Here is a 15810-nt window from a genome sequence, read left to right on the forward strand (position 1 = left end):
ACCATCACTTTGTAGAGAAAAGGGGAGCTAAGGGAATAACAATTTGAAGACTTACTCACCAAATGAATATATGGTAGGATAATCCAGAACAGACTAACATGGGTACTAATAGAACTAAAAATGCTCCCCCACCATGCAAGCAAACATCAAATTTGGAAACACTGTGTGCTTCAATGTTTCTTCCTGTCTTGCTCTGATGATAAACTGACAAGCGGTACGTTTTCCGTGAAACCCGGTGTGTGTGTGTGTGTGTAAATACTGCTTTATTACACTAACACATTTGGCCTGTGTCATTAGAACAGAAAATTCAACGGAGCTTCACCCAGACCCTTAAAGAACATGGAAAGCATTATGGTGGGGCAGCAGCAGACAAAAAACACAAGCTAGTACCGCATCATCAAAGTCAAAAGCTATAAAACTACCAGGTTTTTTATCTCCATCATTCTCTTGCCAGTTAGGAGCTACTGATGTGAATTCTTATGGTACAGGGCGACACACAATCAGAAGCATTTTCCCAGTGCACAGGAGGCTCTTAAACCACTTGCAGACTGACCCACTGACAGCAGCAGTTTACAAAAACTAATTAACACAAGGCCTAGACGTTGCATTTGTGATCCACAAAACTCCCGAATTTCAAATGTGAAGTGTTGAAAGACTTTTGAAAAGTTAACATACCAAATATTTACAGAAGGCACATTTGGCAAGAACAGTAAATGCAGTACTTCGCATTTATTTCAGCTTTTTACTTTTACAGAGTTTAATACGGTGTTAGCATCATAGCCTTGTTTAAACACCTGTCTGCCTTTTCTAGACAGGCATCATTCAAATGCATCAAGATGTTATTTGGACCAAGCCTGCTGCTTATGACATGGTAAAATATTTCAGCCTTCAGCACTTCATTCCCTAATATTTTGCAATCATCTTCTTAAATAAGCATATCCAGCTTAAGTTTCTGAAAACAGAACCTCTCTTTCATTTAGAAAAAACAGAGTACAAGCCTAAATAATCATCAGAGAAACTCCTTAACGCGTTACCTTCTTAATGAAGAAACTGTAATTAACAAACAGATCAACAATTAAAAGCTCAGGTCCTGCTTCTGTGTTTTGAACGTAGAAATTCAAGCTTTAGGTTCAGGCTGAGGTTTGTTTATGATCTATCAACTGACTTATGCAAATTTACAAGAAGGTTTTCCAATGCTATAACCAAGGCTGTATGGGCATCTTCACTGAGGTGGAGAGAAGAGAATACTTCACAGGCTTACAATCAGCAGTAAAAAACCCAACCAAACAAAAACCACTGAACAAGTATCTGTTAAAAATTCCTGTATTAACATCTTCACTGCAAAGCAGAGATATGACTAGACTTAAAATTGGCAAGGAAATTTCAGGCACTAGATTGAATCACCATTGATGCACAATAACCTGAGTCATCCACTTTGTAAAGCAGCCTCCAAGAACAAAGAAGCTTTTAGGTTTGGTTCTCTTTCAACTAAAAAAGTTTTAAAGTGAATTGTAGTGCTCATGAAAAGATGCCAACAAATCACTTCTTTTATCAAAGAGGGGAACCTGTCTCAGAGGCAACCAACTCCCCGCCAGTTTGTAAACAGTGCTGTTGCCAAAGCATCAACACCAAGCACGAGACATATATAGGTCTCCATAGATGCTCTCCTCTTGGTCTGTGCTGAGACTACAAGCAAGTACACCAGCTTGCAACATGCCTGAAACAAGATTAACTGAAGAACATCACCAACCTGTTTTGCATGTGTTTTGCATAAAGCAGAGAAGGAAAATATTTGGTTGCTATCAACTGGTGCCGGACTGAGCTGCCCATAAAGATTACATATACTTTTTACAGACCTAAGTCAGAACCCCCTCAAGCAAATTCTTGTTCAAATAATCTAGCAATAAACATTACTTTTGATTGATTTCCAGTGACAGGATGCACAGAAACAACCAGAAGTCTCCATGAAGCTTCAGAAAGGGCTTGCAGAGGTGCTGACCAACTTCATCAATCAATTATCAACGTTTAAACATCGCCTATAGACGTTTGTAAGAACCAACAAGAGCGTTGCAGTTCGGACAGGTGTGATCCACATCCTTTAGGGCATCAATGCAGAAGGGGATTAAGCAGCAGCCACCTATACACCTGAAAGGGAAAAAAACCCCACAAAACAAAACCAAAACAATCTGTTATACCACTTATTACATACACAAGAAGGTAAAATACATTTCCTGCAAAAGCCCTCAGTAAAACTGGTACCATGAAGCTTTAGAAAGAACATATATGGCTATGGAGTCCATCACTTTAGTGTTCTAGAGCTGCTTCAAGGTCCTATAGAACTTGAATGCAGATGTAGGCTACTCAAACCATGAAGGGTCAGGTCCCAGACAGAATGAGAAGGCAACAAAGCTAGAGCTTTATTACTCCTTAGACTTGTAAAAGGTCATGTAAGAAGAGAAAAATAAAGTGCAAATTGGAATCAACCTACCCCAGCAGGCAGAGGCCACCACATGACAGCCAAGTCAAAGCTCCTGAGTCATATGAGAGACGTGTCACAATCATCTGATTACAGGAGGGGCAGCACATCTGAACTGGGCGGTCATAAAATACTACTGGTTGCTGCACATACACTGTCTGAACTGTAACTGAGCAGAGAAAAATGCTGTTTATTCAATGGGTAAATAAGGAAAAAAGGATAGCTGATCAACTTCTTCTGAGCTAGAACCAGCAATTACTCCAAAAAATTTCACGCTCAGAGCAATGAAACACACAGTGACAATGAGAAATCACCATGGCGTTTCCTAATGCAGAAACACACTGTCTTAAGAACAAGGCTGCATTAAAAACTGCAGAAATCCAAATTATGTTATTGATATTAATACACACTGAAGGGTTCACAAGAATTGAGTCACCTTATTCCCCTCAAAAATATTTTTTGGAAGGCAGGGAATGCCTGTGAACCATGATCTTTCATCTTCTGCACAGCACCTATTGCCACAGCCACTTGACACCTTAACATGAGGTACAGCAGAGTTTTTGAGGCTTACTGGGGTTATTCACTGGTGCAGGCTGCCCCATGTATGGGGGCGGGTTCATTCCTTTTCCATCTGGTTTCTGGCCAGGTTCTGGGACAGGATAGGGGTGAGGATAGCTCACATTGATTCCCGTTGTTTCCTCATAAGAAGGTGGTGCCGATGGGACAGGGCTGCTAGTCAGAGCAGACATTGTATCTAAAATATAATAAAGAGAAAATTACAATGAAAGGCATTATTTACTGAGTGCAAGTGACAATTAATTGGGCTCTATTCAGACAGAAACAAAAAGATAACTACATTAAAATGCACCTTTACCCAGCATAAAACTTATTGACTGCTATTTGTTTCTGATAGTATTATATGTTAGTCTCGATATCATTGTTGTGGTTGCTTTCTTCCCTCTTCCTTTTCGCAGGGCAGTTTTTACACTTTTTCCCACATCAATTCTTCTTTTATGAATTAAAAATACTAAAACAGGGACATGAGGCACCTTTATTAGTGTATATATATAAAAAATTCTCAGCATAAAACCTGTCTAATCCTTAAATTATTAAATTGCCCTTGGGGAATGTAGTTCCTGAGAAAATGGAAGTCATCACTTCTTTCACACTCAGATCAACACATGGTCACAGCAGACAGTGGGGGAACAGCAGTCAGCAGAGAACCAACCTACAACTCTTGTACAGTGAACAACCTAATGCATAAGAGTTTCCCACACAGTGGCCTGAATAATCCTTTCAAGCTAGAATGATTACTTTATCAGATAATTTATTATTCCAAAGAAGAGACAACTGTTGTAAAACTATGCATCTACAACTACCTTCTCCCAGATTATTTTATTCCGTTCCATTGAAGTGTGCAGGTGAAGTCCAGAATTTGTTTGCTGTTTTCAGTGTATTGTAACATTTACAAACACCAGTTTAACAACCATTTGCATCAACAAGATTAATCCCAGGAAAGAATGTAGCTATTTTGTGCACAGTCTGGAACTTCTCCACTGCACATTCTGGAAAAGGTTTTTCTCATGACCATTTCAAGACATTTGTGTAACAGCCACCCTGAGACCAAAGCATCCTGGACTTCTAAATTAACACACAGAGTCCTACTATTAGTGAGCTATGGAAGAACTGCCTAACAAACTCCCTTCTTCCTTTGGTCTCCAAAAATCTGGCTTTTTGTACTTTTTAATATGTACCTTTTCCCACCTATCAGCCTATAAATATATCGCATTCCCCATTCAGAAGAACCGATCACTTTGGCAGCTAGACTGCAGAGAAGGATCCAGCAGACCTACCAGGCCAGAAGCTGAATGTAATCTGACTGTGCCATGAAAATAGCAAACGTCATGCAGGGATGTGTAAGCAAAACCAGTACCTGTATGGCAGCTGAAAATGTGTTGCTGCTCTGGGAAAGCCCCCCAGGAGTACAGTATCTAAGAAACAAATAGGTGAACAGATTCCAAAGAAAACAAAGCACCAGGAACAATCACAAAGGCTAGAAAAGAGGACTTCTGACAAAAAGCCAAAGAAATTGAGTTTCCTTAGTTTCAAAAGACCAGAGAGAATAATGAAGACAGAGAGGTAGCAATGAAAAAGAACTAAACTTCTCTGAGAGTAAATTTTAAGGAAAACTAAAAAAGCCTTTTAAATAATAAGCTTTTCCCTATGCCTATTAATAATACTATCTAAGCAGTAGATAAATCGGCAAGAGAGTTGTGAAGCCTTCCCTCCTGAAAGTTTTAGGAACAGTTATTGTCTGTCAGATGTTATGATGTTATGTCAGAAATTATGTATCATTCAGCGTTAACTGGATTTGAGAACCTCTTCACATTCCTTCCAACTGTATTTTCCATTATTTCAACACTTGCTTTTGAAAATAAATACAACACCGTTGATTTTAAACACCTATTTTTATGTACGCTGTTTCAGAAGTGAGATGCTACACCTTTTTAAGAAAGTAAGGCCCAATCCTGAACAAGCTGCTTGCAAATTAACTCCCTGCTCCTAGATAGAGCTCATTGCAAGACTGGGACCAGAGCTAAATGAAAACCAGCTTCCCCTGCCTAAATCCTCCCACCCCCAAAACCAACCAACCAAAAAAATCCCCAAACCAACCATGATTACGTAGAGTTGCTGAGTACCAAAATTACTCAAGCTTCAGATAAGATAGTAACTGCAGTAAATTGATACAGCAAAAAACATTAACTCAAGGATTAGACAATAATGAAAACAGCAGCAAGAGGGACATTCTAGAAAGGATTTTCAGCATTTTATTTTACCTTAGGCGAGACTTACAGCCTGGGTTAGTAAGTAAACTATGTGTTATACTTCCCTATGCAATCTTTTAAAGCACTAACAGACTTTCTATAATTTCCACTCACACTTTGCTCTCTGCAAATAGGTACAGAGCAGCTTATAACTTTAATCATAATGTTTTACAGATAACATTCTTATATAAAATACCATTGACACAGACATGTCTGGGAACAGCCTAATTACAAAGAGGACAAAAGAATAATATTACAAACCAACCACAGATCATATAAAAAGTGATACAGAATCTTAAGCATCTATATAGAATAGGGAAGACTTTAATTTCTAACACCTTAGCAAACTGTACCCAGCTACTTATGAAACAACAGTAATTCACTAACTGAAAGATAAACAGGCACAAAAGCAAGCTGATGGCAGAAGCAGGAACTGAACCCACCTGTTTTATCCTTAAAGCAGACTCTCAAATGCTGCTCCCAAATAATTCAAAAGGGAAGGCTGTTCAGTGACAGGTACTCAACTGCAAGACAAAGGATAAGACGGGTAACAGGGAAGTCAAATACACCAAGAAGTTATCTGCAGGTAGCATATATGCAAATGATTAGGCAACATTAAAGCTATCTCAAATCAGGATATGCAAACATTGAAAAAACAACAAGCACACTAAATGCAAGACTGGGCTTTTTACATGTATAAACAAGAAGTTTCCATTTACATCTGGAAGTTTCCGATCCAAACACCATTAAGCACAGAAAAGAACTAAGCACTTCTGGCTTCTTTTCCCAGACTCTCACTATTCTTTTGAAATGTGGTAAGACAAAGACAATGGCTTCAGCTACTCATCCCCTCATTCTTGTACTCCAGGTGCACAATAGTAAAGTGGGCATTGACTCACTGTGCCCAGCTGCAGTCTTTACCTTTACGTAGATGAATTGCTAGACTCCAGAGAAAAATTAATAAAGCAGCAAAAGCACCAGTTCCCTCCTCTGAGTGGATTTTTCTTTTTTGTTCATACACTCAAGAGAAAGAATCACAAGTACTTAGAGCTGTGAGCACTTTTCTCAGCCCAAATTTCTTTCATAAGCACACGTTGGAACACATCGGCATGGGACAAAGCGCTTTTCCAGTTCTTTCCTTTCTGCAGAGGTCTACTGCTCTACGTACAGAAGAAAGCTGTCCTGAAGGGAAGGAAAGGGCTGGTAAAAGCCACAGCATTCACAAACCACGCTATTCAAATGAAACTGGATTGATTACTTAGGTTAGCTGGAGAGACCAGGAAGACAAGTAACAAATTCCACTGACAGAACGATGCATGTATACCCTTCTCTGCAAGCGCAGCTGTCACTTTTACAACTGCACTAAAGCCAGGTGAGTTTTGGGAATGGAAGCTTTTTGAAACTTTTGAATACTTAGTGAAACTCAGCAGTGTGTGGCATTTTTTGCAGGCTTTTGCATTTTGCAAAATTATATTTCAACTAATTCAAACACTCCCCCCATTTTAATTCCTTAAACCCTAACTGCATGCAGCAACTTAAAACCTGAACTGCCATTTCAACACCGCAAGAAAATTTGCAAGCTGTACCTGAAAAAAAAAAAAGCACACCAGGCTAAACTTTCCTTTTATCTTGCTATTGGAAAAAGTGAATTAAGTGAATCAGAACTTCTAAGGTAACTTACCTGAAGAACTTATTACCCAAGCATTCATTATAATGCCAAGATTTTTACAGCCATCTACCATGGGCTTCAGGGTTTGTATCTGACAAAATCACCCAAGATGAAACTGACTTGAAACTAGCAGTATGCTCACAGGCAGCTACACATTGCAGAAGGATTCAGTGGGGTTATAGCTCATCAGACAAGACAACTGTCCAATAATGTTTAAGTAACTAATTAAAATATAGGCTATGACCTACATAGTTGGGGTTTTTTAATAGCTGCATAGCATTCCTAAGTACACCCTCCTACAACATGGGTTTGTAAAAAGTTGGACGGTTTCTCCAGAGTGCTAACTGAAATACCAAACTGTAAAACCAAGTGTAGGTGAGGAAGACTCTTACTCTGACCTTCTTCATCAAGATGCATACAGATATTACAGGAAAGGTAAGAAAGAACTTATGTTTATCACAGTCCAGAAGCTACGCAGGTCTTAGTGGACACGCCCAAAACAACAGGTTGCCCTGTGATAACCTATGACTGCTACATCTGCCAGATAATACACATTTGTACCTTAACTTGTGCCATTGCCTGTTCCAGGAAGGGAGATGTATTCAAGATTCCCTTCCTCCAAGGGGCAGATTTACTGTAAGAACATTAGGGCGCCATTATCTGTGTCATGCTCCCAAATACAGAGACTGACAAAGCTGCAGGGCTGCAGTCATCTTGCCCTACCTCTTCATTCTCCATTCATGATGCAGGCGACTCAGGCTCAGTCTGGCTCACACGCTTTTCATGCGTCTTCACCTAATGATAATCACCATAACTACAAATCGTCCCCCCCACAGTCATAACTGGACACAGACTTATTACCATTTTCTCACCATTGGATGCATCCCCCATCTTATGAAAGTTTTTGATATTGCCCACATTGGTATGTTAATGCCATGTAGTTTGAAATAGCAGCCTTTTTCTGAGGACAGGATGCAAATGTGTATTCTAAGAATGCAGAAAAATACCTTTTGCCCAAGGACACATGGGGGAAAAAAACAGGAGGGGAAATGAGTCAAAAGCGGAAAGGTAAGTCGAGCCATTCATGCCTTACCCAACAATTACACATGAATCATTAGGCAACAATTTTTTTAACCTCAGCTGGTTTCCCTGACCTGCACAAGAGTCTAGTAGAAACGGATTCCACAGCAGCACGCAGGTTACCAGCAACAGCACCTCAAGGATAACTGCGGGTAGGTAATCTCTTTGCTCCTCATCAGGAGGGGAGGAAAAGAAGGTCTGTGCAGTCCTCACACTTAACATTCCACTTGGGAAGAAACTTACGTGCAGAAGTGTTGCCCTTGGGAGGCTGGAGAACATGGAGGAATTTAGTCATCCCTCTCTCCCTGTCCAGCCAAACCTGAGCCTGGCATCTGCTTTTACCACAACAGCAAGTACTACTCTTTAAGAATAGAAGAGCAAATAACACTCGCTACCTTAGAGAACCATTTTTCTTACCTGACATCTTCCTTAGCCACTCAGGTACAGACCAGAAACGCTCCACTGGCTTTTAAACAGGCTTCCCTGAAACTAAATAATTATGTCTGTATTTGTCTGAAGTCCTTTTGTAACAAACTTTAGTATAAGAAAACACAATTTTTAGTTTAAGTCAGAGTGTATATCTCATAGGAAATTTTTATAAAAGATAAGCATAGCTGTCTGTATGAAAGTTTGAACTAAGAACATTTTCATTGTTTGGTATAGATTTACAGCTTTCCTGGTTTTAATCAAAAGAAATTTCTATCCTTAGAATAGCGCAATAGCAAATGTCCTAAATCAATCTAGTACTATTTCTACCAAAAGATCCAACTTGCCACTTCCAGCTGGCTAGTACTAGGGAGTGAGTTTTCAGCAACATCAGTTCCTTACTCTCATCAGCCACAGAACTGCATAAACACTAGTGTTACAAGGGAAGATGGCAACAGCTCGTGCAAGGGAATGTAAGCAGATTGTGAAACCAGACCCAGCATCTCAGACCATCTGTTTTTATTTTCATAGAGCATCATTCCAAAACTCAGAATCAATACGTATGTGCTCTCAGCAAGAGGAGGGACATTCCCATTACACACATTTATTAGGATGACTTAGAAAAGTAGTAAATAGTTTATTTTTATCTTCCACTATAAGGAAAGTTGCTGAATGTGAATTTATCTGAACGCATTATGTAAAATTGCTTTCTAGAGAATTTCACTGAGAGGTACAACACACTAGCAAAGATAGTATGCAAGACAAGGCAAGGACAGGAAAATAAAGTAAGCCTGTAACTGGCTATCCAAGTTGACTTTTTATAGGAGTGTAAGAAGTGATTATTTTCTTAGATTTCTTAGCAGTTTTCATTTCTGGGGGGACACTTTTTGAATGGTATATATGTTGGATGAAAAAACCCAAGATGTGTAAATTTGGTCATTCACATTGATAACAGAGGAATTTCACCAGTGTGCTTAACTGTAACTACTGCAACTAATGTATCCATGACATTGCTGAGCTGCACAAGGCTGTATTATATAGTTTAGCTACTAAGTATATAAGAACCAATCCCAAAACAAGACATGAGCCAAGAGTGCTGAAACAGGGCCAGAAGGAAAGGTCATCAAAAGGACAAGAAGAAGAGGAAGATGATGAAGAAAGGATGAAGATGTCACATACGATCACCAGAGGACCCATTAGACTACACATGCATAGTAAGAGTGTAGATATGATAAGTAGTTCTTGGAACTGTATGAATATGCTAATAGTTTCTCAGAAATGTCATTAATATGTATAGATTGCCTATATAAAGATAAACTGTGAACAAAGTCAGTATGTACGTTGGGCAGAACCTATCCCCTGTGCATCCAGCACTGAAAATAACGAATGCCTGCTTTCTAACACTCCAAACCGGGTATTGGAGAGCTTTGTCTCTGATTTTTTAATATCAACATTTGGGCAGAAGACAGTAGATCTCAAGCAGGGACATACGAGGTTCCACTCAGAATGAAGACACAGTGCTGCACATCACTTGTTGGGCGCACAACAAAGGAGGTGGCAGGAGGAACAGGGCTGGAGGAAGGACGCAAACCAGCATGGCATGAGGAGCTTGAGCTGAGCAAGGGAGCAGACACCACTGAAAGAACAGGAGATGCGCATGGTTGCCATGACCATGAGTGCCAAGCCACCGTCTCCCTGCCACTGCCATCCAACCCTGAAAGCTTGAAGCTTCTCTCAGAAACTCGTGCCAGATTCTCAACTTCTGCTGCTCTATTCCCAGCCCAACTGCCTTCTCCTGGATGTAACATCCTTCCCATGTCCCCACTGCCCAAGCTTATTCCAAGAAGCTATGCATCTCAATTTGAAAGACATTACGTAAGCAGGCCTCAAAGCACAGAGTACAGCACCGCCTGCACTTGGCGGGGAGAGAAATGGGGCTGGGGGGGAAGTCTCAAGCACTAAGAAAATTAAAAAAAAATTAAAAAGAAAAAGAGGTTTGACTTACTTGGATTGTTGCACGTTTGTAACACACAGCAAAAAGTTTCTGGCTATAGACAATGGTGGTATCTGCTCTTTTAAATCCAGGAAAACACCCACTGGGATTACCAGCAGAATCTGTAGGCAACACACACAAGGGCAAAGAACAGATTAGTTGGAAGGAAACAGAAGCAATAATAGGACAGGTTTTGCTAGAAGCAAACAAAAAGTACAGTAAACATGCCAGCTAATAATGCAGAATTTCCCCATCTGGCTGTAAGTAATTCCACAACAAGAACAGAAGCAGCGAACACACTTTGGAATAGAAAGCTGTAACAGAATACGAAGTCAAAGGGCCTTGAACAACCTCACCTGTGTAGGTCCTAAGCAGGTGGCTGATCCAAATGACCTCGAGAGATTCCTTGTCCAACCTAAATTACTCTATAATACCACAGAAAACAGAAGTCAGATTACTGTACTAGAAAACGATTACAAAGGTCCAGTTCTGGTTTTAGCCATACACTAGAGACTAAATACTAAGTTATGACAAAACTGATGCAAAAGATAGCAGTCATGATGTAAACAAAACAAATTAATTTGCTTTAATGACTTCTTCACGGAGGACAAGTCTCCAGAAAACTGCCTTAATTGCCAGGCTGTATTGATTGCTGCCAGCTTGGTTCAGGTCACGGACACACTAACGCATCCCAAGTACAGAGACTGGCAGCAACAATAGGAACTGTATGTCTGTTAAATACTCATGCCCCAAGTACTGTTGTACGCCCAGCAGAATGCAGATTCTTGATCAGTATCTTGATATCAAAATATTAATGGACCTGACATGCTATTACTTTTCTTTCTTACTTCACAAGACATAATGTAAATATATCTATTTGAGAACACAGGAATTTCACACCATTTTAAGACAAGCTTGATTTTTTTGCTTTTTTGTGAGATGCTCCAGAAACTCCCATCTATTATGGTTCCAAACTTTGTAATAAGTTTTAGGCTTAACTCATAACCAGCTTCTCTTGTTCATCCTTTATATCATTCTTTAAGCAGTTATAGATCCTAAAGTTTTTCTCATATACCTCTACTAGCACAATTTCTCAGCTAGAGTTCTCAACCACTGCCTCCTGCCTGGTAAACCTCTGCTGGTCTTACAGTGTCCATGTTGCCTCCTCACCACTCATGTCTGTATCTGTCCACGTCCACACTGCTACCCTCCAAGATCACCCATCTTCTCCCTTCCACGCTGTACCTAGGCACAATCAACTACCACCACGCACCAGCTGAGCAAGCACAGAGCTCAGTTATGCAGCCAGTCACCCTCAGTGCCTCTGCAGCCATGTGGGCCAATTCCTTCACTGAGTCAGTAGCCAGTACTTACCTTCCTTATCATATATACCACCTACATACTTGCCCACATACCAAGAAGAAAAGTCGTCATCTAAAGCTGTTGTGGTTCCTGCTCTGAGAAGCTATTTATTCAGCCTTCCTTTCCCTCACTATCCAAAAATACCTCCCTTAAACCTTCAACTACAAGGATAAGGCTCTGTGGACGCATCTCCAGACTGCAAACCTCAAAGAAAGTCAGTATTATTTCTACACAACATAAGTTCATTTGTAATCCATGACTGCTTTCATCCAACCAAGCCAATTCCTGTACATGTTTCCACAGTCATTCTTAAAAGTTTTAAAATAAGCCTCAGGTAGCATCTCCTAATTTTACACTTTTTCTGACTATGTCCCTCAAGTCAAAAAGTTCTTTCAACACCTGAAAGATGCCTACAGAGAACTTTGCAGGTACAAAAGACAACACATAAAGAAAAAGAATTTCAGGCTTAAGGATCTGATTGGGGTGGGAGTCACTCCATCCATGCAAAGTATAACTAAGACCCAGCACAGACGCTTCCCGACAATGACACAAGCCTCCTCGCTTTCACAAAGTGCAGAAAAGTCTCTGCAACACTGCCGACTGCCTCCCTTACACCACACAGCTTTCACCAGGATTTCAGTGAAGCCTATAAACATTTCTATAAAGAACTTAACACAAGTTTGTTCACTCTTCCAGGTTACACAGGACTACTCTGCTGCACTGGAGGCACGGCAATATATCAGTAAATGCTACTAATGTTTGTACATTTCAGTAGTCCCATGGTCTTCCCAGTAGACTAGGCAGAGAGGCGGAAAGGTTTATTAGAAAAGCAATTGTGTACTCAGTCCACTGCAGGTATTACAGTAGCCACGTAGCTAGGGCAAACACAGGAGCTGGTACAGAAGGACAGAGGTGGCTACAGGCACAGTGTGTACACAGCAACAGTACTTGTGGTAACCCATCATTTCCTTGAGGACAGGCATTGTTGCTGTTTCACACCATTCTCATACACTGCAGCTTTGGCAGACTGAAGAGGGAACAAGACAGCACAGATGACTAAACTCAGTGATGATATTTGTGGTATCAAATATTCCACAGCTGTATTTTTAAAAACCACTGACCTCCTGTTTTCTTTAGAAAAAGCAAAGTTTCCCCTTGTGACTAAACTACACAGCTGAATCCTGACCAACTGCCCCCAGTCACAGTGCACTGGTTTTGGCTGGGGGTGCATAAAAAGTTGAGAGAAGCCAGCTGGGACAGCTGAGGGGAACAGATCAAAGTCCATACTGTAGGATCCCATGCTCAGCAACAGACCTAGGGGGAAGGCTGGTGGGGAGCTCACTGCTCAGGGGCTGGCTGGGCATTGGCTGGTTGGTGGGGAGCAATTGTTCTCATTAGCATCACTTGTCTTTCTCGGGGTTTATTTTTCTATTATTTTCCTTTTCATTGCAATTGTTATTATTTTTACTTTATTTCAATTATTAAACTGTTCTTATCACATTCCACGAGTTTTCTCCCTTTTACCCTTTCAATTCTCTTCTCCCCCATCCTGCTGGGTGGGCAGTGAGCAAGTGGCTGTATGGTGCTTAGCAGCTGGCTAGGGTTAAACCATGAGACACAAGTTATTTCTGCTGCACAGACATTGTGTGACTGAGATGTCCTCACCTCTGCTTTACTGAAGAGCAAGTTCCAAGAAATCAACACCCTTTCATAGATTTAAAAATTGTCACGATCATAACTTCCAGCATGAACACTTCTAGTCTTGATATGTAATATTCAATACTTATTTTTAAATGATGATGCATTTTTTATTTCTTACCATTGACTAGTTTTGGAAAGCTAGTTCAATTTTAAAACGCTATGCTTTTTCACCTTTTTTTTCCCCCCTTCCTGGAGCCAGATACAAACAGGTCTCAGGTCTTCACAGTGCTTGGCAGCACCCCTGGCATGGCAACCACCTCTCCTGTGCCTTCCTTTTCTTAAAGTTTCAAATCCAAAGCACAGATAACATTTACAAAGTACTCCAGTGACTTATAAAACTATAACCAAGTATCAGTCCCTTTAAGTTATCTATCAAAACAGAAATTCCTAATAAAGAACAAGATGACATCAGGACTACAAATAACCTCTCCAAAATACTGAGTATTGTGGAGGTAAACACAACTTCAGCTTTTCAACTTAGTTTTGCTAACGTCCCTTCTGCTTTAAATGTCAAGAGATATTTGAACTATTGCTTCACACAGGCAGTACAAACGTGTCTCTCACCACCATGGGCACTACTTGAAGATTAGCCTAGTGACAAGAGAAAGAGGTAATAACCCATCTCTGCTTAGTATACGACAAAACAACAACAAAAACCAAACCCCAAACAAACAAAAAACACACAAAAAAAAAAACCCTCCACAAAACAGAAACAAAACAAACAGAAAATAACTGCTTACAAATACAGCTTTCCTAAGCCAGCCTGGCCAAGCAAATATGTTGTTGTGCTTCCCCTACTCTGTCTCTTGATAAAATTTGACGCGATTTAATCCCTTAAACAAGTTCTACTCAGCCCTCTTCACTAGAAATCCCCAGTTGCTCTCCAACCCCACAGCAGGGGCTCCCTGGCCCGAAGAGTTTGCCAGCTGCTGACCGGCAGCACCTGGAATGAAACACAGGCTAAAGGCTAATCTTTTTGTTAAGCCACCAGGCAGGAGATACAGGTTTATCAGAGCACTGGGGAAGCCCCAACACAGCACTTGCTTGAGCCACCATCTCGGTTACCCGAGGGCCTGACATTAACTTCCCTGTTTACCGTCAAGAAGCATTAAAGTTGTGTAAATTTCTCAGGCGTTCACGAGGGAATGAAACTCAAGAATAATTACCAAAAAAATAATCCTTATTATTATTTTATGTAAAAACAACCAATGCCACTTGGGTCGCACCGGATTTTACACTAGGAAAACAGAAATGCTGCTGCCCAGCGTGTTCTCCCCAGCAGCTGATGTTACCGACGTTTAATGCGGGACTTGCACCAAGTCCCCAACAACCCCGGTGCGTGGCCGGTGCCCCCCGGGCAGAGCCCTCCGCCAACGAGCCGCCGCCCCGCCCGCTCGGGGCAGGGGCCACTCCGCCCGAGCCCGCCGCCCGCCGCGTCTCGCTTCTCCCGCAGCCCCTCCCGGGCCGCCCCGCCGGGACGGGCGCCGCTCGGCACACGGCCGGCCCCGCACCAGGGTCCGGCCCCGCCGGGGCGCCGCGGGAGGGCTGGCAGCGGAGCACCCCCCCGCCGCGGAAGGGCTGGCAGCGGCCCCGGCAGCGGAGCACCCCCCCCGCCCGCCGCGGCAGCGCGTCCCGGCCGGCAGCAGCCGGGCTCCGGGGCACAGCCCGGGCGCCCCGCATTGCCCCGCCGCTCCTACCGCTGGCAGCGGGCGCCTCCTGCCCTCCTCTCCGCCGGAGCGCGGCCTCCGAACCGCAGCGCTCGGCCCGTCCCCACCCTAGCTGTCCTCCGCCCCCTTCCCCCGAAACCGGGGAGGGCGGCCCGTTGGCCGGAGCGCCGCCGGGGGGCGGGAGCCGCACGCCCCCGCTGCCCCGCAGGGACCGTCCGGCGGGGCCTCAGGGGGGCGGCAGGAGGGCCCCGGGCCGGCGCTCCCTTTGCAGCCCTGCCCGCAGTAGCGGCTGCTCCTCAGCCGGCCCCTGGTCGGCGTAGCCACACGCCACGTTTGGTAGCGCAGGAGCAAAACGCCCTCCCCCAATTCTCCCATACCTGCTGCGTGAGCAAGATCGGTGACTTCAGACAGCACCTAATACAAGAAACCATAAAACGATCAAAGAAATCTTTAACAGATACAGTGATCTTAACTAGTGCCTTTACAGACGATTACATGGGATTCACTCTTTGGAAAACACAGAGTATGTCACTCCATCCTCTACCCATCCCAGCAGCACCAAGGTAACACAAGATGCCTTCCTGGCCAGGTAGCCTGGGAGGGACGCGGCA

The 15810-nt window shown here is 42.5% G+C and overlaps 1 protein-coding gene and 1 long non-coding RNA gene across 3 annotated transcripts in view; one reads left to right on the forward strand and one right to left on the reverse strand.

The window, feature by feature from the left end:
• Nucleotides 1-714: 714 nt before the first annotated feature.
• On the reverse strand, nt 715-15366 carry LITAF (lipopolysaccharide induced TNF factor). Of its 2 annotated transcripts, XM_055708334.1 has the most exons (7): nt 15230-15366; nt 10826-10894; nt 10482-10591; nt 5689-5825; nt 3048-3230; nt 2489-2645; nt 715-2145 (listed from the first exon to the last, which is right to left on the reverse strand). In XM_055708334.1, the coding sequence occupies exons 5-7, from the start codon at nt 3223-3225 to the stop codon at nt 2037-2039; spliced, it is 444 nt and encodes a 147-aa protein (XP_055564309.1). In that variant the 5' UTR covers nt 3226-3230; nt 5689-5825; nt 10482-10591; nt 10826-10894; nt 15230-15366; the 3' UTR covers nt 715-2036. The 2 variants fall into 2 exon arrangements, with proteins under 2 accessions (XP_055564309.1, XP_055564310.1); XM_055708335.1 differs by lacking the exon at nt 5689-5825.
• A 134-nt stretch (nt 15367-15500) lies between these two features.
• Nucleotides 15501-15810, forward strand: part of LOC114017297 (uncharacterized) — a 70066-nt gene continuing 69756 nt past the window's right edge. Inside the window, exon 1 of the long non-coding RNA XR_003562266.2 lies at nt 15501-15762. This is a non-coding gene — a long non-coding RNA (uncharacterized LOC114017297). The remainder of the gene's footprint in view (nt 15763-15810) is intronic.

Source organism: Falco cherrug, chromosome 4, assembly GCF_023634085.1.
Source record: "Falco cherrug isolate bFalChe1 chromosome 4, bFalChe1.pri, whole genome shotgun sequence".
Classification (NCBI taxonomy): Eukaryota; Metazoa; Chordata; class Aves; order Falconiformes; family Falconidae; genus Falco; species Falco cherrug.

Bases quoted from the DNA above. Each gene is read 5' to 3' on its own strand.
- LITAF (XM_055708335.1), bottom strand. From the start codon at position 3,225: ATGTCTGCTCTGACTAGCAGCCCTGTCCCATCGGCACCACCTTCTTAT. The intron at 2,646-3,047 runs GTAAGCCTCAAA...TTCTCTGCTCAG, and splicing joins TGCACCAGTGAATAACCCCA to TTACAGTTCAGACAGTGTAT. The intron at 2,146-2,488 runs GTAGGTTGATTC...TTTCCCTTTCAG, and splicing joins GGTGGCCTCTGCCTGCTGGG to GTGTATAGGTGGCTGCTGCT.